We start from the raw sequence: 16,998 nt of genomic DNA on the forward strand, positions 1-16,998 counted from the left end.
TTTAAATGATGTGATACAATAAAAGCGTTTAATCAAAGACATTATATTTGCAAAATGTATTGAACTAGCAATATTTTGAATTTCCCAACAGTTTCTGAGTATATTGGATTAAACAACTACAATAATAAATAAAGAACAGGTTTAGCTTAGCATCATTAGGTCAGTCTTCGTAAAGACTTTTGGATGTACTTTGCACAAATTGAGGAAGCACTTGACGTTGCTGACTGAGCCAAAAAATATGGGTTTGTAAGTTAGGTGGTTTCCAGTTTTCTGCTTCCAACAAAATCGAGGCCAACATAGACAGGTTATCAACTGATAAAGGGCATTAAAAACAATCTCTGATGTTAGATTACCATACTTTGGGCAGACAACTTCAAAGGAATATGTAGACTAGGAGTCCCCTGCTGCTAGAACAAAAAACATTTGCTGCCAACCGGCCAAATCCACTTGCTCCATTGTCTCCATCCTTTGACAGCATCAGTGGCTTCCAATGGTTAGAAGCAAGTGAGCGGAATGGGCCGTCTCTCCAGACCCTGCCCTGAGGTGGTTCATAAGAAAGAAGGCAAATCTCACATAGAATCTGGTGACACTCACGAAACTGTGACATGGCCTGTTTTTGTAAATGATGGAGTTCCAGCTTCCTATCCCTCAGGCATGCTGAAATGTTCACTCATGAGAGAGTCACATGAAGCAGATGTGATGCTGCTGACAGCAGACAGCTGCTCTAGCCAGCTTTCTACTCAGAGCAGGGAAAGGTATCCTACTCCGTTATCAGGGCAGACGCTACCCCCAATCCACGCAAGGACAGAGATGCATGCACGGTGTATCAGCTCATGTCTTCTTGGACACCCCTTAATTCATCAACCTAAATTTATCCCTAACAGCCCATATGCCAGTGAGTGACGCTCTCATGCACATTTGGAAAGCAATATGCACTGTTAGAAGCGGGCTCCTCTGCAGCGTGAGCACCAGTGTAGGATAGTTTTGGTAGTTTCAGAAGCGGCCCCTAGAGTGACATTCCTGAATCTGTAAAGGACAGATATAGGGTAGCAACTAAAGTTCCCGTGATGTAGCTGTGATGGGACAGCTGTCACTCACAATGTTTGTACTTGGACAGTGTGGTTTCCGGGCGCGGTGGTCTTCATAGCAAGTTTCTCACCTGCCCCCTAAAAGAATGGTGATAAACTAGATACCTCTCAACCACTTGTAAGTTGGCATCGAATTTTTTTTTCGTCAAAAGTTGCAAAGGTATAATTTCTGTTACATCATTATTTAAATGTGTGAGGGAATTTAAATGCCATAGTGATTTGATAGCCACTTTCCCATTTAAAAACTTGATGAGCAGGGTCTAATTAAACATTCAGAAATGTTATGCTTTTCCTTCTTCTAACATCGTGCACTCTCAAAATACTTTCCCTCACCTAACAACGAACACATGAATAGGTTTAGATTTATCTCAACATATAAACAGGCTTAGAATCTAATTTGTAATTTTTTAAATTGAAGTACAGTTGATTTACAATATCGTGTTAGTTTCAGGTGCACAGTACAGTGATTCAGTATACATACATATGTATATTATATATATGAATATGTATATATGTATATTACAAACCTAATTTGTAATTTTAAATCTGCTCTCATAGATCACATCATTTTTAAGTGGTAAGTGGCCCTCTTTTTCTGACATTTCTCTTGAAGAGGGAAGGCACGTATTAGAAGTGATTTCCTAAATTCCTCTGCAGGCTGAGCTCACACGTGAGTTTAAGCCCGAGTGTTGCGAGGGACACACCTGGAACAGTTAGCGATCTCCATGCGGGGGCCCTCGCACTGCCAGCCGCCGCACTGGGGGGCCGGGCTGTCGCAGGAGCGTGTCCGGCAGAGGCAGGATCCCACGGTGCTGCCGTCTGTGTGCGTGCATGGCGTCCACGCTGACCACGCGCCAAAGTGCCCATCCACGGTGAGATTCCTCATCTAGGAAGCAGATACAAACGTGGATGTCAGAAAGGGTCAAAGCTGCAAACATAATAGGGAAAAAATGAAAGGTCTCCCACAAGACCATCAGAACTCATCTGGAATATTTCACATTACGATTAAAAAGAGAGGAACAGGGATGTATTTTGAAGTAAAGCAGCAGAGGTCACCGGTGGAGACAGTGATGGAGGAGAGGGAGGGGAAAAAAGAGGCAGAGGGGAGGAGGGGGCAGAAGAAAAGAGGAGTAAGAAGGATATGGTTCTATCTGCCTTCCTCAAGGAGGAGGGGGAGATGTAACGACTTGTCAATCAAGCGATACTAGGCTTGTTCACTCAAGTGAGAAACCCAAGGAACAAGAAGAATTGGAGTGAAGAATCACATCTGTACTACTCTGTTGCATTTTTATGTACCTTAAAATAATGCAAGATTGGTCAGCTAGCATTATGTAAGACCTGGCCTCAAAAGTCACCTCAAACTGACAACATTTAATTTATAACGTATTAAAAGAGCGTGTATTAAGCAACCGGAACCTACTAGTTGTTAGGCGCATCCCCGTCAAACCCATCCTATATCCACCCTCCAAGAGTTTGTAAGCTGGCCAGGAGGAGCTGGACCGCTCATCATTACTACAAGTAAATCCAGTGATGGAGCTCTGAGCAGGGGCTGTGGGCGGAGAAGGGGCTCTCGGCAAACTCGCAGGATCCTTAAGGACGGTTAGGAGGCTGCGCTGCGCCCTGAAGCACGAGAGAGGCACCAGGTGACGGAGTCGGCCGGGGCCGCCGAGGGGAGCAGCCTGAGTGATGACAGAGGGGAATGATGCTGCTGTGTGGTATTGAGGGCAAGCAGACTCTAATGTCGCTGGGACGCGAGCAGGTGGTCCAGAGGAAGCAAAACGGAGAGCTGAGCTAGGAGCCACGGCAGGGTCTGAACAGGGGGCCCGGATGCTCTGTGATGTGGACGTTCTGAGGGCCTCCAGGGAGGGTGGAAGGCAGGGGCCTCTCTGGCGGGCACCCCGGCCCATGGTGACTAGCTCCAGTGCAGGTGGAAGACCGCACGATGTCACTGTCAATCTGACCAGGGAATTTTCTCAGGAGCTAGAGTGTCCTCCAGATTTGAGAGTTTTGGGGCCCAGCCTTCAGATCACCCAGACACCAAAAAGGAATCTCCCCTCTGAAAAGGGACAGAAGAAGGCCTAAAGTCCAAACCTCCTAAATTTAACATGGGGCCTTATGCATTTCTTAGAAAATATGACAAATGAAGAGAAGGGATCACAAGTAAGTTACGTGCTTTCACGTTACTCTCTGCTGCCCCACCTTCTCGCCCAAATGGTCCCACCCTGGATGATTCTGGGGGATTAAAGACTCATCATTCACACAGGAGAGGACTCCACAGATGAGACAGTTAATTTCTCTGGGGCAAACTGTACCTGCACGACACAGTTTCAGAACAAAGCTGACACCATATTTTGTGTGTGAAAATCCAAGTGAGCTTTACCTCTGCTCTGTATACAAGTACAACAGGAAAGAGTAAACATTAAGCATGTTCATCTCCTCTGACCTGGCTGGTTGCCCATCTCCAGCTGCCACAGTTATGACTCTACCCCTCTTGTTTCTTATCGATACTCCAAGACTTTACACTCCCACTAATCACACCTGGCGATTTCTATAAGAAGCAGGGACAAAAGGGAAAGGATGACACTGCATGGTCCTCTGGATTCAGAGTGATTCACCGGATCCCACCCAGAGTGAGGCGATGTACAAAGGCAGATTTTTCCTAAGAGGAAAATATCCCCATTTCTAAGATCCTGGAACCTCCCCCGTCCCACCAGGATAAGAATACAGCTCCTACCGTACGGTGACCTCAGTGTTTTCTTGGAGAACAGACCCCTGCGTGACAAGGGGGTTCACACCACGAATTCCTCCCTGGATTTGTTGTTAAAGCAGCAAAGTCCCTGCCACTTGCGAGTTTCAGGATTCCTCCTCCATCCTCTAACAGCCCTCTTGCTGCCTCTGGCCGAAAGGGCTCTTGTGCAGGTAGAAAAGGGATCAGCAGATGCGCGCACTGGGGTTGACCATGCTCACAAGTCCAAACGCCCGCCCGCTATGTAAATGTGGCTATGACTGTTCTCACGGTAAAAAGCGTGAAGCCCTTGCTCGTGGGGCCAGCATCAGTACTGACAGTGATCACACGGCATATTTGTGTGCTATCTACACAGTATAGGTCCATACTATTTTGACTGAGCGTGATCATTACTATTACTTTGTGAATGTGCTCTGAGTCTGGGGTGCCCCCCTCTGCTGCTCTGCCCTCAGGGCGCCGTGCGGGGCTGGGCATGGGGGCTGACGCACCAGCTACCTGTGCTACGGGGGTGGGGGAGGTGGGGAGGGGGGCGGGGGCGGGGGCGGGGGACCATCCGTCCCTAGTAAAGAGGGGTGATGAGAGTTTCTACCCTTGGGCTGTGCTCGGAGGCTAAGGAAAACGGCACCTGAGTACTTGTCAAGTGGTTGGCACAGGGACTACTGTCTAGTTAAGGGCCGACCAGAGGTAACAGTGTTGCACGGATCACACAGAAATGATGCTGAGTTCCATTTCGATTTCACAAATGCAAATATGGTTCTATCTGCCTCCCTCAAGGCATCCAAATGATGCTGTACCTCAGACAAGACCCAGATCTGGGCCACAAGGAAGCCAGTTCCCTAGTCTTCCCCATCTGCTTCTGGCATGTAGGTGATGGCTGGAAGGGGAAATTGGGGACAAGAATTCTTATAGTGGGATAAAAAGGAGAAGGGGGGCTTCTACTACTGCTTGACACAGTTTCACACTGAAAACATTTCACAACTTTTATTCAATATCCTGGTAGGCTTGGGCCATTGGCTGGCTTTGTACAGGATATGAGGGACTCCTTACTGAGCGGGTTATGGGTGAACAGATAAACTGTGGAAAGGGGGGATTATCAGAGCCCAGGACTGGACTGTGCTTCCAAGGTGCTGCTCTGCGTGTGATGTAGGGGTACATAGTTGTGCCTGTTACACCCCAAACACACACACAAACATATATGTCACAGCTCATGGAAAATCGTGCAAAAACCTAAGGAGCTTAAAAGTGAATTTTTAAAGCAACATGAAAAACCAATCAAAAGAGAATATCACCATCCATGTAGTTTATCACATCATGTTGACTCTCAAATTTGACATCAAAAACGTCCTCCTTCTCTGAAGGCCTGCTGTGCTGTAGACTACACTCCAACCCAGCCCAGAAGGAGCCAGAACCCTCTAGAATGTTTGCTGGTGGTTCAGGCAAAGGGAGCCCACGAGTTACAGAGTATAAAATATCACGGCTTCATGGTACCAGTGACGTTTCAGAGGTGAAGATCCAAGTCTTAAGCACGTGCATTTATGATGGTTCTGGCAGGAGTGTGGAATGAACGTGATGAGGGCAACCTGGGCAGAGGTGTGGGTGGGATTAAGGGAACCATCAAGGGATGCGGAAGCCGCAGGGAGCAGAAACACGGGGAGCTACGACCGTGCTCATCGCGCCGGCCTGCTGGGGAGAGGGGAGGACAGGTTACGGGGGCCTGAGGGAAGAATAGAGCCTGGGAAGGGGCTGCCTGACAGGGGCTGTGATGCGGCATGAAGCTCTGGCCAAAGCTGCAGGCTGAGCTGAAGGAGGGCAGGAAGGAGGACCCCAGCCTCATTCTCCTGCCCGTGGTGCACACTGGCCAGGCCCAAGACAACAAGAAAGCCTGGGAGGAGAGAAAGAACAGTCTGGAAGTGGGGAAGCTCAGGCCCTTGGGGAAGGGGTGGGGAGGGGATGTGGACTGACTAGCATAGACCAGCATCACCATCACCAGAGGCTCTCTGAGACTTCCGGTTCCTTCCATTTGCCTCCTTGTCTGTGATGGTGAGAAGGGTCATGTAGGTCAGGGAAGTCCTTGTGATTTTTGAATGTCTATGGATCCCCCCAATACTGATTAGAAACTTTTGTAGGGGCAGATGATTTGGGGACCTGCAAAGATGGGTTAATTCTCTTAAATCCCCCTTGGCTTCCGTTTCCTTGTCTAAAATGCAAAGGAAACAGCACAGAGATTGTTAGGATCTCTATAACTACAAGAGATCATGAATATACAAAACTCAAAGATTTGTGAAGTCAGGGGGAAATACAATATGATGGTGATGAATGAATAAAGATGGAAGCAGCAATCATTCGGAATGTTGGAAGACGACATTTTATGATGGAAAAATATGTAGAAACTGGCAAACTAAAAGAATAAGTCAGTGACTTGTAGAAAGGGGCCTGCGGGGCCATGAGTTGAGTGCCAGCTGAGGTAGCCTTTGTAGAAGCTAAGCTTATCAGTGAGGTGAGGCACTGCACTGAGTGACTGACAGGCATTATCTCACTGCATCTTCACAGCATCCCTAGAGCGTACATCTCACTTTATAGATAGGAAAACTGAAGCCCAGGTGTCACTCAATTAGCTCAAAGTCACTCTGGTTGTAAAAGACCCAAGAATCAGTCTAAACAAGCTTAATCCAGAGCCTGTGATCTCAGCCATTTCATTGGGTAACGTGATTCTTAGAACTTTCTTTGATGAGACTCTTATGGAAATCAGCTTCATGCACTTTTACCACCAGTTGTGTAACAGCAAAGTTCCCTTCACCTAGGAAATAATGGACTTCCAAGAGCTGGCTAGAGCCAACTTTTGTTAACAAGCATAATCCTTAATCCCACTTTTGATTTATTCATGTTCAATTCATTAATTCCCAACTGATGAAGGATGTAGATGCAGTTGATGAGCATAGAGGTCCCTGGAGCATATCTTTAGGTTCTTACTGTTCTCCAACCATCATGTTCTTATGACTAAATTGAAGTCTTATATTTTCTATTTGGATATTTTTTCAGAAGTTAAAATGTTTTCCTTTATTTACTTTTAAGGCTCAAGTACCTTTGGTCAGAGACTGTAACAAAACAGGATATTGGATGCACTCTTTGGAGAGGCTTGTCTCATGTTATGACATCAACTTAATATTGTCCTTAAGTCTATCTGTATAAATGAAGTACATGAAGGGAAGATAGCACCTTTGAAGAGAACTAAGATGGAACTCTGTGTGGCCTCTGCAAGATGGGTGAATAGAGGTAATCTTTATTGCCTCTGAATCCCACTTCTTCCATCTATGAGACAAAATGGAAGCAATAGCATCATGAACATTAAATGAGATACTCCACTGAAAGTTGCCTAACATGGCACTGAGCACACGATCAAAACACCCAATTAACCTCAATTCCCTTTTCCTTCTTTTACAGTTGATTTCAGTGATACCTCTCAGGCTATATGAACATAATATGCCTATGACTAATGGGTCACCAATCACTGAGTCCACTGATCAGCCACTGCTTTGGAAGACGTTGACAGCTGGGAATTACATCATCTTGTAGACTAGGAATAATGTCAGAAGTACTGGATTTAAGTCGATTTCTTTCTCAGTGTAGTTTCAGAATCTTGTGTAAACCCTTTAGTCTCTGGTCTATGGTACTGGCATCTAAATAAAGGGCTCTGGGCTTAATCACTGCTAAATTCTCCTTTCACTCCAAAGATGATAATTACACAGTAGCCAGGGAAGAATCTGTTATTTTAACACATTTAGGTGCTTATTGGGTCTATGTATTTTGCTAGTCACTGCACGACGTATTTTGGAATAGAGACTCATTGTATGATATGGTATGCTAATAACCATATGTCCACACAGGGTGTGGATGACATTCACGCATACATAAAGCCCAGGTAGATTTTTAAGATTATGCTATCCTTGTTAAGCAATATTGCAAGTTATGCAGGACGGATATATTATTTGAATCACGCTAGGTATGTAAATTTAGATCTTGCTTGAGTACTTCAAATCTCTTAAACCGAGAACAATGTTTTTAATTACAATAATATAAGAAAAGAGAATGTTAACCAATATGTCGGTCAACTATTGCCCTGTCTCCTGGACAAAAGAAATCCATAAACATTTTTAAATAAGGATCTTTAAGTGGAAACTAGTTCTCTGTCTTTACTCTGCTCCATAAAGTCAAGCCTTTCCTCCATTTCAGTCAAAAATTAAAAAAAAAGAATAATATAGAAGCAAATTACTATTTTAATAGCTTTTAAAAATACTTCTCTAAGTCTGCTCTATATTAATGCTAATCATTTCATCTAACTCATTTCTTTCTAAGAGATTTTTTGAAATGGATGTATAATTAAAACAATATTTGGGTAATATGGGATTTCCCATTTTCTATCTGGTAGCCTATATAAGTCAGAAAAAATATGTTTTTCTTTCCTGTGGTTTGCTCAAAGTGATATAAGTTATTGTCCGTTGTCAAATGCTTTGCATATTCTTATCAGTAGTATATCTTGATAAATGACAAATTACACTGGATGAAATGACAGAGATGGTTTTGTATAATGAAATCACCTCAAACCAGAAGAAAAAAAGACCTTGTTATGTATGGTTTAGGAAAAGCAAATCAGAGATCACGTCTCAACTACATTTTTCAAAAAGAGATAGTGGAGGGGCAGCTGTGAAACCAGTGCAGGTCCACATCGCCCTCTGACCTTCCCTGAGTTTATAACAGAAGCTGTCCTCTCAGCAGAAAGAAGCCACTTTAGTGATAACCCTCCTGTCGCTTCTTAAATACCAGGTCTTTCATTTTCTGACCGCAGAAACATACAAGACGTACTTGTTATAAACTAAGTGGATGAGTGTGTATTTCCCCTTATGTAACTAAGCATGTCCCAGATATCCACTAAAACAGCCTTGAGTCCTGGACCAATGGCTTTACTGCTTGAGAAGAACTGCTATTATCTTCTGCCTTTTTTTTTACCATTAAAACTGTAAGATCAAACATCTACAAGAAGATGCGCTGATTCTTCTGAAGTGTGTGTCCGAACTTTAGAGGTACATTTCAGATAGCGCACTTTGTGTTTTCTTTAGCTGCAAAGAATTTAAGGTGAACACCTTGTGCTTTTAAAGTGTGTTGCAGACATTAAGAAGGAACTTCACACAGACAGTGGCATGTTTTAACCAGTTTCACAAGACACCACAGAAAAGTCTGCTTCTAAATTCAGAGATCCAAAGCTGAATAACCCAAAGGAGTAGCAGCTAACCCCACTGCAAGGCTTTGCTCAGAGCCTGGATGTGGTGATACACCCGCCTCTGCAGCAAAAGGCCTAGATCTCCTGCCAACATTTGGGGAACAACACTGATTTAATAGCCCTTGCCTCCCTCATGACACTCTGCCTGATTTTCTCACTTACAAACTTAAGGACAGACTTCCTGACACGTGGCTCAGATAATGGAAAGTGCAGGTTCCTTCATAAGAAATGGACAGACTGTTCAGACGCCTCAGGCAGTTCTGAACAGAAGGAACAGCACGGATTTAAAATAACAGCCTGTGTCCCTTGCCTTCTCACCTCTGTCTTGCAGAGGTGCGGCCAGAAATGACAGCATGGAGATCAGCAGTGATGTGACAGCCAAGGGACTTACTAAATTTTCAAATATATTGAAGTTAATAGCTGTTGCTCATGTTCTCTGAGAACAGAAAGAGACTTGGAATGACTTGATTGAGGGCTCTGAAGACAAAGGGGAAGAAAGGCTGGATCCTATAAGTGAGGATGCAAACAAATAAATTGGCAAAGGAAAGTGTGAAATCTGTTTTCTTGGATTCAGAGTCCGGCTCTAAACACAGGGGAATTTCTCCCTATTCTGCAGGGTTCCCTGTGGGAATGTACATTAGGCTGTTTCTCCCAGGACTTTTTGTGACCCTGAGCAGTAGTGAGGAGACTGTCCCACATGGCGTTCCATCATAATATCCTTTAGTTTATTCTTTCAATTGCTATTTTATTAATGCTACAAAGGGCAAAATAGTCCACACCAAGCTCTGGAGATAAAAATCCAAGAATAAAACAGAAATGTTGCATCCCATTTTCAAATCAGCACTGCTTTCTCTTAAGATATTTCTCTTCAAAACAGACAGCAAGGTGTCAGCAGGATCCCATGTGGCTCCGTGCAAGGAGGGGCTGAAAAAGTTAAGAGAGCACAGACTGGATTTGCGAGGAAGGTTCTAATATGAAAATGCATGGACACCACGGAAGCGTGGGTTAGGATTGTAGGACAGCTTGGTTCCCATGGACAGTGTTTCCAGAGCTGGACACACGGACACTCACAGGACAGGTGGAGATGCTCTGCTCCCACTGCATCATGCTCAGGCTCTCCTCCAGGCTCGTGCATTTCTTCATCACCAAATCCCAGCCACAGTAAGGGTCCTGGGCCCCAATGCAGGCACTGGAAACACACCAAAGGGTCAAGAGAAAGACAGGTTTATCTAGTACCGTAGATGCAAGCTAAGAATTGACTCTTAGGCCTTGACATGGGACAAGAAACAAAGTTTTCGTCTGCACAGTAGAGAACATAGCTAACTGCATACGCCAGTAAGTATCTAATTAAAATTAAATAAATTAACTTTATTTGAAATATCTATTTTTTTCTAAGATCCAGGGCTGACAACCAAATGATTGTCCATGCTAACATGAAGCCTTTTGGTGTCATGAACAATCTAGAGTCAGAATCTTGCAAGGCTCCAAAATACTAGTTGTCATCACACCATCATCATCCTCACCCCCTTAATGACAGGTACTATTTGTTGAACATATACTGTGGTATATAAAATGATTGCATCCTTTATACAGAAACAACTTTTATAGGAATGTATTAATGTTTTCACTTTATTTATCATCATCATCATCACCACCACCACCATCATTGCTACTATCATTATCATCATCTTCATCCCCTTAATAATGGGTATTATTTGTTGAATACCTACTGTGATATATAAAATTATTATGTCATTTAACCATTTAAACAACTCTAATGAGGGAGGTATTATTATTTTAACTTTATTGATGAGAAAAAGGAGACACCAAAAATTTCTAATATTTGCCCAAGGACAAACAAATACACCCCAAACCCTGCAACGTGGTTGGTTCAAATTTAATAAAATAGAGAAGTGTTCCTTTTGAGTACCATAGCTTAAAAATGCATTAAAATTTTCAATTTAATAGTGGTTTAATATAGCCCTGTCTACAATATTCAACATATTAAATCAGAAATACTGTAGATGGTAGATATTTTATTTTAGCTTTGTCTAAACGAAAGTGTTCATATACAACATGGGCATCATTAGATGAAGATTTCAGCCTCTAAGTTATAAACACAATATAGTGTAGATGTGGGGAGGGAGGAAACAGAGAGAGATGACTGTGACAGTCAAAATTACACAGAAGATGACCCCACAGAAATGCAGGACATTGGACACCTTTTCTCTGAAGGGTCAAGAGATCAGATGTGCAGGAAAGGGTTGTGAGGGAAGGCAGGTGAGTTCAGCACGGAAGTGCTAAGGTCTTCTGAGTTAGGGCAGAACTTACAAGGGGCTGAATCTGTTACAGAGTTACCAGTTTACCAAGAGTAGGACTAGAAATCATAGCATAATCATCAAACATGGGGCCAGGGAGGCAGTCGAAGTAACAATAAGTCATTAATATTAATGATATTAAAAACCCCTATTAACACATCAAATATGTAAACCTTGCATAAAGCACTGTTCTAAGAACCGGACCTCGATTTGCTCATGTAAACCTCATAAAACCTTTAAACAGAGTACCTCCATCAGCTACTCTATTTATTCTCGTTTTAAAACGAAAAAATTGGAGCAGAGAAAGGAGAAGTTCAAGTTCCACAGCTGGGGAAGATACATGTAAAGATAATAAATGAAGCAATAGAGGTATAAAACTATTACTGAGGGCTTCCCTGGTGGCGTAGTGGTTGAGAGTCCGCCTGCCGATGTAGGGAACACGGGTTCATGCCCCGGTCCAGGAAGATCCCACATGCCGCGGAGCGGCTGGGCCCGTGAGCCATGGCCCTGAGCCTGCGCGTCCGGAGCCTGTGCTCCGCAACGGGAGAGGCCACAACAGTGAGAGGCCCACATACCGCAAACAACAACAACAACAACAACAGACTATTACTGATTAAGTTACCATGCAATTATTGTGTATTAACCAGCCCAAGAAGTTCAAATGGTTAAAACTGGCGCTTCTCACAGCAGGACTAGGGCTGGGAAGGAGTGTGAAACAGTTACCTGTCACCATAACCTCACTGGAACTTTTTGACAAGTGACCCTGTACCTGTTAAAAGATAAACTGAGGTCGATTAAACTGTTCAAGAGTTCATTTGAGCAAACATCGGCAGCGCCGAAGGGGCCCTGGTTAGGAGGCTCCGCCCACAGGGGCTGAGGAGAGCCTTTTACCGGGAAGATCCAGAAGCAAAGCTCGAAAGTTATTCGATCGCCTACAGCCTGAGCGGTGCCTTATCTGGGAAAGCCTGGCTGTGCTCTTGCCGTTGGTTGTTCTTAAATTTCATCTTTTCCGATTCCAGGGCATTGACTGGCGTAGGCAGGACCAGAGTCCCAGTCGTACTGAACTAGCGTCACTGCTGGATTCCACGGTGTGCATCACACATCGGAATCCTCTCCGTGTTTGATCCCATTTTCCCGTCAGGGGGCAAAAAGGGCAAGGCTACACTTCGGGAATTATTCAAGAAGCCTGAATTCCGTTTCATGTTTCTTATTCAAGCAGTATGACCATGAGACAAACTTAAACTTCCAAAAACGAGGAAATTCCACCAAGCCCCTAACGTTGCGGCTTCCCCCTTGTAAAGCTGTCTGTAGAACTGAAGCAACGCCACAGGGTTACATGGAATATTTTAAGCTGTTTTCAATGAAAAGCTGTTTGTAATAACGTCTCTTTCTTCCGATACTGCAGATGGTTCTGTAGATTCTTAAGATTACACTTAAAATACTAAAACTTCTCTACAATCACAAGTGCCCATTCATTAAAAATACCGTTTATATTAAATACGTTTTCCTCACTTAAAATGTTTCATACCATGGGGAACATTCTGACGAACTCTACCTTTATTCTAAATTATACCTTAAGAAAAACCAGTCATCATAACTTACTATTTTTGGAAGTTGCGTCCCTTAAGGAGATCATGTGGAAAATCACAGAATTCCTATGAACGGAGCCATCACGAAAGTGGCTTTTCTTTATTCCACTTTGAAAATGTTTTTCTTTGTGTGATGAATATTTTTAATAATTTTTTTCTTATTTTGTTAAGAACCTTAGATTATTCTCACGTGATATACTGCCCTGGTATCTGAAAGTATCTGAATTCAGAAAACAAGTTGGTCAGAATCTGAGGTTTAATTTGAGAACACATTTATTGAAAGCGTATTTTAGAGCAAAAGCATATTTAGATGTAGGCCTTAATTCTAGAAGGATAAACTACTTTCTTTCTTACAGGAAATTAATCTAATGACATTACAGTTTATAGAAACTCTTCTTTTACTTTTTTTGGTTTTTGTGGTACGTGGGCCTCTCACTGCTGTGGCCTCTCCCGTTGCGGAGCACAGGCTCTGGACGCGCAGGCTCAGCGGCCATGGCTTACGGGCCCAGCTGCTCCGTGGCATGTGGGATCTTCCCGAACCGCGGAACGAACCTGCGTCCCCTGCATCGGCAGGCGGACTCTCAACCACTGCGCCACCAGGGAAGCCCTCTTCCTTTACTTTTTAAAGTTTGCGGTTACGCTATTTGTTGAGTAATAGAAATAAATGGGTATATTCATTAAAATCTTCCACTGTATTTCTGCAAAGCTGGAGCTAATTACTGAATATGATCCCCTTGCATATTAGATTATCTAAGTATCTATGACTTCATCTGGCTTGTTTCTGCCACACTAACCGCCATTATGTCAGTTTATTTCTGATATTAAGAACTCTTGCCTTATCAACAACACGTATTCATTAAACATGGGATTTCAAAAGTATTTCCATCATTCATTTATTCAGCACACACTTAGCACCTGTCTTGAACTGATTTTGAGAGTGTTTCCTGGGTGTACCGGGAAACAAAACTGACACAGTCAGTTGTACCCAAAGAACTCACCTCTTAGTGAAGGAAATAAACACTAAACAACTGCCCAGATAAATACCAGCAGCCAGTTGCAAAGGAAAAAACAAAAGGGGGAGGAGGAGACATATGGGGAGAGCCAGTTAAGCTGGGACCAACGAGAGGAACAGAGTGACTGACGTGATACTTTTCAGCAAAAACAGAGCGTTTCGGCAGGAAGACCAGCATAGGGAGAGCGTACAATGTAGGAGGGAGTAAACTTGAGAGTCTGAAGAAACGCCTAATAAATGGAGGTGGCGCTTTGGCGGAAGTTTGGGGTGTAGAATCTGCTGAGTCCTCAAGCCTCCCTCCCTAAGCATTTAGGTTCCCTTGTAAGTGCTGCACCTTCAAAGTGCTTCCCAAATTCTGCACAAAAATCACATGTCAAACGTCAGTATTTTTATTTGTATTATCATGGTGATGACACTGAGAGAGAACAATTTATCTATTTGTGAATAATAGTGTCTTAATACCTAAGACAATCTCAGTTGCCTTATTCTTAACGGCTATGTCACCATATACTTCAGGTTCTGCTTTTACTTTGAGTTGCATTAAAAACATTACCTCACTGAAAATGAGACTGGAAAATTCCAATTGGACAGTAATCTTCCTGAGGAATACATTCTAAGACATCCACAAGTCCCTCAGTTAGTAAATCCAACCGGAGCATATTTTTTTTTCAGTTTCCTCTTCTGCAAAACTAGGATAATACCTCACTGGGCTGTTCTGAGGATTAACTTACATCATGTGGTAGAAAAAAACAAAGTTTTTTGGAGATGGGCTGCATATACTTATTCTACTTAATCTATAAACATAATTACAAATTAATATATGCTGTCAATTTCTGGGAGTGTTTGAAAACATTCTATACCAAAAATACTAAATCTGTGAATGCCACGGAGTCTTTATTTAATAAGGTGATGTGAGACACCACAGCGTGTTCCATTAAACGGTGCAAAGTATTTCAGCTATATGTTTGGATCCATTCACAATGATTTCTTTTGCTACTTGCATGTGCAAGCACAGTGCCATGTGTTGAAGACACAAGGATCACGAATGAACTTGCAGTCTAGTGAGGGGGGAAGACGACGTTCATGACCATTGCTTGACAATGTCATAGTGAGGAATGACTATTGAGAAGCCCTGACAACCGGTGCTATAGGAATCAGAGGAGAGAGCTGTGGCCCAGAAGAGTTTCAGGAAGAGGTGCTATTTAGGCTGGCCTTTGAATGCAGCTGGGGTTTGGCTGAATAAGAAACACATCCCTGGTCACAGTGGTTCCAGGAGAGACAACAAGGAGTCCTGTGCACATGGCATGATCCTGTGGTCTGAGCAGCTTGGCTGGGTCGAAGTTTCCTCAAGATTCCAGAGAAGTGTACTGATGTGATTAAAATATGGGGGTTTTGCTTAAGCAAGGGCAATTTGGCTGTGGTGAGTAGGATGTGTCAGATAGTGAAATCTACTAGAAGAAGAATTTATAATTCCCAAGAAGAACTGAGAGACAAGTACAATTGCAACAGCATTTTTAAAAGTTAGGACACATGCCAAGTAAGCAAAGACACAATTACCAGTAAAAATATATGTTTACACTCAGTTAGTCACTAACATTTAATATATTAAAAACTGTTCGCTATTGGCTTATCATTAAATTACACTGATTAAATTAAATGAGGATTTTTTTTCACATTTCAATTTGCTTTTTTTATTAATTAATTTTTTTAAAAGATTATTATAATAATAATTTAAAAAAAAAACTATAGTTCTTCATGCATCCTTTCCAACATGTTAAAGTGAATTATTTATGAATGAACCTTAGATGATGGTGATTCCATATTGACTATAGTATGAATTATCACTGACTGCAGTGCACTGTAGGAAGTAGGTGCTCAATACGTTTACTGCATGGCTGTGACGTCACTGTGCCTCTATTTCTAGCCCCAAGCTGTAGGAGCAGTCTCATGCATTCTAGAATCAACTTATGTTTGTTGTACTCTCTGAGAAACTTCTTCAACTTTATCTTCTAAATTTTTATTGAGTTGCTCATATTAGTTTCTTAGTGCTCTTAAAACAAATACCAAATTTAAATAATATCAAATTTAAATAATTCATTTGTACTGCCAGTAATATTAAGCAAACGGTTTTTAGTTAAAATCTTAGGGACTTCCCTAGTGGCGCAGTGGTTAAGAATCCGCCTGCCAATGGAGGGGACATGGGTTCAAGCCCTGATCTGGGAAGATCCCACATGCCGTGGAGAAACTAAGCCCGCGAGCCACAACTACTGAGCCCGTGTGCCACAACTAATGAGCCTGCATGCCTCGAGCCTGAGCTCCGCAATGAAGAGTAGCCCCCGCTCGCTGCAACTAGAGAAAGCCCACACACAGCAAGGAAGACCCAAAGTAGCCAAAAGAAAAAAAAAAAATCTTATTAGGTAGATATAAAAATTTTACAGTGAGACATTATGGGAAAATTGATAGTTTAAGAAAACAGTGAAAAAAGTAGAGGGCATTTGAAGTAAGCAAAACAAAAATGCTTTCTGGAAATCTAGCACTTGCAGTCAGCTTTGGTTTCTGATGTGGACAGTCCCATTTCACCTAATTTTCCTGCCCAGATTCCTGAGCTGTTTACTTTGGCCTCTGGGTGGGCCTTAGTCACTGGGGACTTTTCTCTAGAACAAACACAAAATTTTTCTGGAAAGGCCAATTCTGCCGCCTGAGGAAGCTCTCCAGGGAAGGCAGCCTGTCTAGCCTTGTACTCAGGAACAAAAGGGGCACAGAGACTAAACATGAGCCCTTCACAGCTCAGGGATGTTGAAGTAATTTCCAGAAGTGACTTGGAAAATGCTGTGTCCCTGTGCCCGGGAGGGAAAGCATCCACTGGCCCCTTCATTCAAGGAAAAGCCTACACTCTGGTATTTGATCTTCTGTTGTCTGTAAACTAGAGGTAATCGTAGGTTTCTCCAAGTCCACTCTCTCAGTCTACCC

The 16,998-nt window shown here is 43.0% G+C and overlaps 1 protein-coding gene across 7 annotated transcripts in view; it reads right to left on the reverse strand.

The window, feature by feature from the left end:
* The window catches only part of SEMA5A (semaphorin 5A), a 479,761-nt gene that overhangs the window by 75,813 nt on the left and 386,950 nt on the right, over positions 1 to 16,998 (reverse strand). For all 7 annotated transcript variants that reach the window (XM_033852756.2, XM_073802003.1, XM_019951068.3 and 4 more), the window contains 2 exons: positions 10,181 to 10,298; positions 1,793 to 1,974 (listed from right to left, as the gene is read on the reverse strand). In XM_033852756.2, coding sequence (XP_033708647.1) covers positions 1,793 to 1,974; positions 10,181 to 10,298 — 300 coding nt within the window. The remainder of the gene's footprint in view (positions 1 to 1,792; positions 1,975 to 10,180; positions 10,299 to 16,998) is intronic.

The sequence above is a fragment of the Tursiops truncatus genome, chromosome 3, assembly GCF_011762595.2.
Source record: "Tursiops truncatus isolate mTurTru1 chromosome 3, mTurTru1.mat.Y, whole genome shotgun sequence".
In the NCBI taxonomy this organism is placed as follows: Eukaryota; Metazoa; Chordata; class Mammalia; order Artiodactyla; family Delphinidae; genus Tursiops; species Tursiops truncatus.